This window comes from Echiichthys vipera, assembly GCF_963691815.1.
Source record: "Echiichthys vipera genome assembly, chromosome: 6".
NCBI lineage: Eukaryota > Metazoa > Chordata > Actinopteri > Perciformes > Trachinidae > Echiichthys > Echiichthys vipera.
In genome coordinates this window covers 832,792-840,291 of record NC_139831.1, presented here as the reverse complement: position 1 = coordinate 840,291, position 7,500 = coordinate 832,792, and the positions used below count along the sequence as shown (strand labels likewise).

At 36.7% G+C, this 7,500-nt stretch overlaps 1 protein-coding gene across 1 annotated transcript in view; it reads right to left on the bottom strand.

Annotated features, from left to right (window-relative positions):
- LOC310948056 (homeobox protein EMX1-like) overlaps window positions 1–7,500 on the bottom strand; it is a 12,703-nt gene that overhangs the window by 3,171 nt on the left and 2,032 nt on the right. The window contains exon 2 of the mRNA XM_083915061.1: window positions 52–236. Within this exon, the coding sequence (XP_083771187.1) occupies window positions 52–236 (185 nt within the window). The remainder of the gene's footprint in view (window positions 1–51; window positions 237–7,500) is intronic.

Here is a 7,500-nt window from a genome sequence, read left to right as displayed (position 1 = left end):
TGATGCCCTGCTCCCCTCTCACTTTACCCATGATGCCCTGCTCCCCCTCACCTGCGTCTCGGTCAGGCACAGCCCGCTGGCGAGCTGCTTCCTCTCGGCTCCGACCACGTAGTGGTTCTTCTCGAAGGCTCGCTCCAGACGCAGCAGCTGAGAGGGCGAGAACGCCGTCCGGATCCTTTTGGGTTTCCTGGAGAACGGACCGTGAAGCAGCAGGTTCTCTGGACTGTTGTCGTCCCCTGAACAACAACAACAACAACAACAACAGTGAGCAACAACAAACAACAATAACAACAACAGCAGTGAGCAACAACAACAACAACAGTGAGCAACAACAACAGCAACAACAACAACAACAACAACAACAACAGTGAGCAACAACAACAACAACAACAACAGTGAGCAACAACAAACAACAACAACAGTGAGCAACAACAAACAACAACAACAACAGTGAGCAACAACAACAACAGTGAGCAACAACAACAACAACAACAGTGAGCAACAACAACAACAACAACAGTGAGCAACAACAAACAACAACAACAGTGAGCAACAACAACAACAACAACAACAGTGAGCAACAACAACAACAACAACAACAGTGAGCAACAACAACAACAGTGAGCAACAACAACAACAACAACAGTGAGCAACAACAACAACAACAGTGAGCAACAACAACAGTGAGCAACAACAACAACAACAACAGTGAGCAACAACAACAACAGTGAGCAACAACAACAACAGTGAGCAACAACAACAGTGAGCAACAACAACAACAACAACAGTGAGCAACAACAACAGTGAGCAACAACAACAACAACAACAGTGAGCAACAACAACAACAGTGAGCAACAACAACAACAGTGAGCAACAACAACAGTGAGCAACAACAACAACAACAACAGTGAGCAACAACAACAGTGAGCAACAACAACAACAACAACAACAGTGAGCAACAACAACAACAACAGTGAGCAACAACAACAACAACAACAACAGTGAGCAACAACAACAACAACAACAACAACCTGCAGCGACACAAAGAAGTGAAAAAGTGACGTAAAGTCTCTTTTTTGTTTGTTCTTCGTGTTTTTAGGAATAAAAAACCTTCAGAATGTAATTTGGGAATAAAAAAGTAAAGTTTTATAATAAATGTAAAGATTTAAAAACCTTTAAAAAACTTTATTTATTGTAACTTTGTGCAGTTTTGTAAGAATATGCAAATGAGGCGTTAATTAAATTAAACTCAGACACAAAGATTTGTTTGTTCTTCGTGTTTTTAGGAATAAAATGTTGTAAAAAACCTTCAGAACATAAAAAAGAATGAAACTGTAAAGATTTAAAAACCTTTAAAAAACTTTATTTATTGTCACTTTTTCCGTTTTGTAAGAATAAAATATGCAAATGAGCACAAAGAGAACAACATGGAGGTTTTGCGTTTGCTGGATTTTGCAGCTTCTCGTTGCTCACGGAGGAATTACACGTCTGACGATCGCTTCGTTTATGATTTATGCAAATAAAATAAATTAAAACATCTATAAACGGAGCAGACGATGAGTTTGAACGCTGCGTCTTCAGTAAAGTACAAAAACCTCGTGTGTTTGCATCTAAAGCAGCGTTTTGAAGTCAAATGTTGTTTTTTTACGTTTCCTTTTATTATTAATATTATTTATTTATTCATTTAAAAACAGATTATTAAGACAAAAGCTGAAGAAAAGAGATTAAAAAGACGAAGCTCGTTTGTTTTGTTTTAAAAAGTAAAGTTTTATAATAAATGTAAAGTTTTAAAACACTTTATATTTATTGGAGCTTCTGCAGTTTTGTTAGAATATGCAAATGAGGCGTTAATTAATGTTAAACACAAACAAATAAATACAAATAAACAAATGTCGACGAGTTGAGGAAGAAAAACGGAACAAAAGATTTTTAAAGAAATAAAAAATAAATTTACCAAGAAATAAATGAATAAGAAACAAAAGTGATTATAAAGACATTTAAAAATATGTAAAAAAAATAATATATATGTATAAATACAAACATTTTAAAAAATTAGAAAAAAATAAATGTATAAATAAAAATATAAAAATATAAATAAATAATTAAATAAGATAAGACAAAATAATATATAAAGACATTTAAAAATAAGTAAAAAATATATAAATATATAAATAAAAATATAAAAAATTAAAATAATAAATGTAAAAAAATATATTAAAAATGGAAGAGATGCAAAAATAAACACATACATTTAAAAATTAATAATATTAATAATTCTATAAATAAATAAAACCAAAAAAATGAAATAGGGAAGAAAATAAATATGGAAAATAATTTAAAATAAATACATTTTAAAAGCTCATTTAAACAGAAAAATCATTTTACGTCACATTTCATCATTTTATGAATGAAAACACGTATTTTTTTAATTATTTCCGGCAAATTTAGTTTTAATTTAGTGTTAAATTTACTTTTGCTGTTTATTTATGTGTTGTTATTTTATTTTGGCGGGTTCGGTCCTCCGTAGCTGCACCAACAGCAGCGTCAGAGACGTCTGAATCCCGCCCGCAGGTTTTTCCCCGTGTGGTTCTTTAGAAACAGGAAGTCATTTGTTTATCAGACGCGGCGGCGTTTCACTAAATCCGTCCGTTTCTCTTTGTTTCCAACATCTGCCTCATTTTTCTGCCGTTTATTAAAATCTCACGTCACATTTTTACATAAAAACAAATCCACGCACGACTTCTGCTCAACCGCCGCCGCCCGGCTGAAAGGAGCCGGCGCCGCCGCCGCGCCGCACGCAAACAAGTCGGTTGCTCGGCGGCTTCAGGGCGACGGAGGGGACAATGATGGCGTGCAGAGAGAAACCGCACGTGCTCACGCCTTTTTTTTGTGTTAGCCAACGTTAGCGTCTGAGAAGTGGCATTCACATGCAAAGCAGGAAGTGGGGTTTTGCAAATGTGGCGTTTGATTTCTGTTGAGTTTCAAATGAGACGAGACGGCGCTTTGATGCAGCAACAGCATCGGGTTCACGGGAGGGCGGAGGGCGGAGGTCAGAGGTCAGAGGTCAGAGGTCGGAGGTCGGAGGTCGGAGGTCGGAGGTCGGAGGGCGGAGGTCAGAGGTCGCGACGTACGACACATGACACGACACGCGACACGCGACACACGACACGACACACGACACACGACACACGACACATGACACACGACACGACACGACACGACACGACGACACGACACACGACGACGCGACACACGACACACGACACACGACACACGACACACGACACACGACACGACACACGACGACACGACACACGACGACACGACACACGACACACGACACGCGACGACACGACACACGACACACGACACACGACACACGACGACACGACACACGACACACGACACACGACGACACGACACGCGACGACACACGACACACGACACACGACACACGACACACGACACACGACCACACGACCACACGACGACACGACACACGACACGACACACGACACGACACACGACACGACACACGACACGCGACCACACGACACACGACGACACGACACGCGACCACACGACACACGACACACGACACGACACACGACACACGGCACACGACACACGACACACGACACACGACCACACGACACACGACGACACGACACGCGACCACACGACACACGACACGACACACGACACACGACACACGACACACGACACACGACCACACGACACACGACGACACGACACACGACCACACGACACACGACACACGACACGACACACGACACACGGCACACGACGACACGACACGACACACGACACGACACACGACACACGACACACGACGACACGACACACGACACACGACACGACACGACACACAACGACACGACACACGGCACACCACGACACGACACACGGCACACGACACGACGACACACGACACACGACACACGACACACGACACGACACACGACACGACACACGACACACGACACACGACGACACGACACACGACACACGACACGACACGACACACAACGACACGGCACACCACGACACGACACACGGCACACGACACGACGACACACGACACACGACACACGACACGACACACGGCACACGACACACGACACACGACACACGACACACGACACACGACACACGACACACGACACGACACACGGCACACGACACACGACACACGACACGACACACGACACGCGACACACGACACGACACACGACACGACACACAACACACGACACACGACGACACGACACGACACACGACACGACACACGACACACGACACGACGACGCAACACAAAACACGACGACGCGACACACGACACGACACACGACACATGACACACGACACATGACGACACGACGACACGACACACGACGACACGACACACGACGACACGACACACGACACGACACGACGACACGACGACACGACACGACACGACACGACACACAACAACAACAACTACACAGACACACAACAACAACAACTACACAGACACACAACAAAAACTACACAGACACACAACAACAACAACTCCACAGACACACAACAACAACAACTACACAGACACACAACAACAACAACACAGACACACAACAACAACACAGACACACAACAACAACTACACAGAACTGTAAACACACGTAAACGCAGGAAACGCAGAGTTCTGTGATTCAAAACGATTAAAAGCACAAAGAGAACGACTCAAAGTAACACACACACCGACACACACGCCGACACACACGAGAGACACACACGCCGACACACACGAGAGACACACGCGCCGACACACACGAGAGACACACAAGAGACACACGAGAGACACACGAGAGACACACACGCCGACACACACGCCGACACACACGAGAGACACACAAGAGACACACGCCGACACACACGAGAGACACACAGAGACGAACACACAACACGACAACAATGAGACACAAAACAAACACAAACAAACACAAACGACCTAAAATAACAACAGAGACGCAAAACAAACACAAACAAACACAAACAAACACAAACAAACACAAACAAACACAAACAAACACAAAAAGACGTGAAAAGACTGAAAAAAGACACAAAACTGTCAAAAAGACACAATTTAAACACAAAGAACAGACGCAAACAACCACAGACACACAACTCAGTACGGACGTAAACAACCACAGACACACAACTCAGTACGGACGCAGGACGCAGAATATTTATATTTATCTCTTTTGACACAAAGTTTTTTTTTTACATTGTGTAAAAATAAAAACTTTATTATTTTATTTATTTATTTATTTATTAGAATAAATTTAAAGTCTAAACCTTTTTATTTGTATTGTTTTTTTGCGTTTATTTGTTTTATGAATATTTATATTAATTTATTTCTTTAAAGTTTTTTTTTTACATTGTGTAAAAATAAAAACATTATTATTTTATTAATATAAATTTATTTGTTTATTTATTTCATTTAAACCTGTTTTTAATGTTTTTTCATTCTTTGATTTTTACAAACGTCTTTTTTTTATTTTGTCAAAAAAATAAAAACATTTTATTTTATTTTTAACTCCTGATTCTCCTTCAGTGTTCTGACGTCACTTCCTGTTGTTTTGAGTTTTGTTTTTGTTGTTTTTAAAAAAAAACTTTTTTCATCCAAACAGGAAACAACCCCCCCCCCACTCACACACACACACACACACACACACACACACACACACACACACACACACACACACACACACACACACACACACACACACACACACACACACACACACACCTGTTTTTATTAATTATTTAAATGACTTTAAACTTCCTTCATATTTCATTTCATGAATCAGATTTTTATTTTATCACAAACTTTGTGAAAAAGTCGTTTTTCTCCAAAAATTCAAAACCATAAATAATAAAATAAAATAAATAAATAATAAAATGTCTTTAAATTAAACATTATTATAACTTTAAACGACTTTAAAACACAAAAAGGAGCAAAAAAAAACACAATAATTAATAAAAAACGGTTTAAAAACTCATAAAAGATCAAATATTAATAATAATAATACTTTTAAAAACACGAGTTATTAAATTAAATAACATTAAAACACAAAGCAGCGCGAAAATCCATAAAACAATGATTAAATAATTGTTTAAAAACTCATAAAAGATTAAATATAAATAAAAATACACTAAAAAAACGAGTTATTAAAGTTATTAAAAATTAAATTAATGAAAAAACGCATAAAAGGTAAAATATGAATAATAATTATAAAGTAAAAACCGAAGTTATTATAAAAAATAACTTTAAATAACATTACAACACAAAACGGAGCAAAAATTAATGAAAAAACTGTTTAAAAACTCATAAATAATAATAATAATAATACTTTTAAAAACACGAGTTATTAAATAAAATAACATTAAAACACAAAAGGGAGCAAAAAATCCAGAATAATGAATAAAAAACGGTTTAAAAACTGATAAAAGGTGAAATATTAATAATAATAATTAAGTAAAAACACGAGTTATTAAAGTTATTAAAGCTTAAATTAATTAAATTACTGTTTAAATAAACTCCTAAAAGATCAAATATTAATAAAAATAATACTTTTAAAAACCCAAGTTATTATAAAAAATAACTTTAAACAACATTAAAACACAAAACAGCGCGAAAAAATAATTAAATATCTGTTTAAAAACTGATAAAAGGTGAAATATGAATAAAAAATACACAAAAAACGAGTTATTAATGTTTTAAAAATTAAATTAATTAAATAACTGTTGAAAAAACTCCTAAAAGATCAAATATTAATAATAATAATTAAGTAAAAACACGAGTTATTATATAAAATAAAGAAAATCCATAAAAAATAATTAAATAACTGTTTAAAAACTGATAAAAGTTCAAATATTAATAATAATAATTAAGTAAAAACACGAGTTATTAAATAAAATAACATTAAAACACAAAACAAAACTGATAAAAGGTGAAATATGAATAAAAATACACTGAAAACACGAGTTATTAAAGTTATTAAAGCTTTAAAAAGTTAAATGAATGAAACTAATTTGTAACAAAAGGCCCCGAAGTTCAAATTCTCCTGATTTTCAGAATAAAACAAACAAAAATCTCATTTATCAGAAAGTTAAATTTCACTTTTCTTTTCAAAATAAAGATTTTTTTTTTATTGATAAACTTTGAAATATTGTTTCTGCAGTTTATTAAAGAAACGAACTCAAACGAAACTAAAACTTTAAATTTAAAGAAAATAAAAAAGTTCGGGTTCGGTTCTTTACGGAGATTTTCACAATAAAAGCTTTTTAATAAAGAAAAACATGAAAAAAGCCTCAAAATGTTTTAAAATTCGATTTTTTTAGATTCACCAGAGCAACAAACAGGCTGCATACTAATTATACTCGTTATAATTATTGTTATTATTGTTTTTATTGTTGTTATTTTTATGGTTT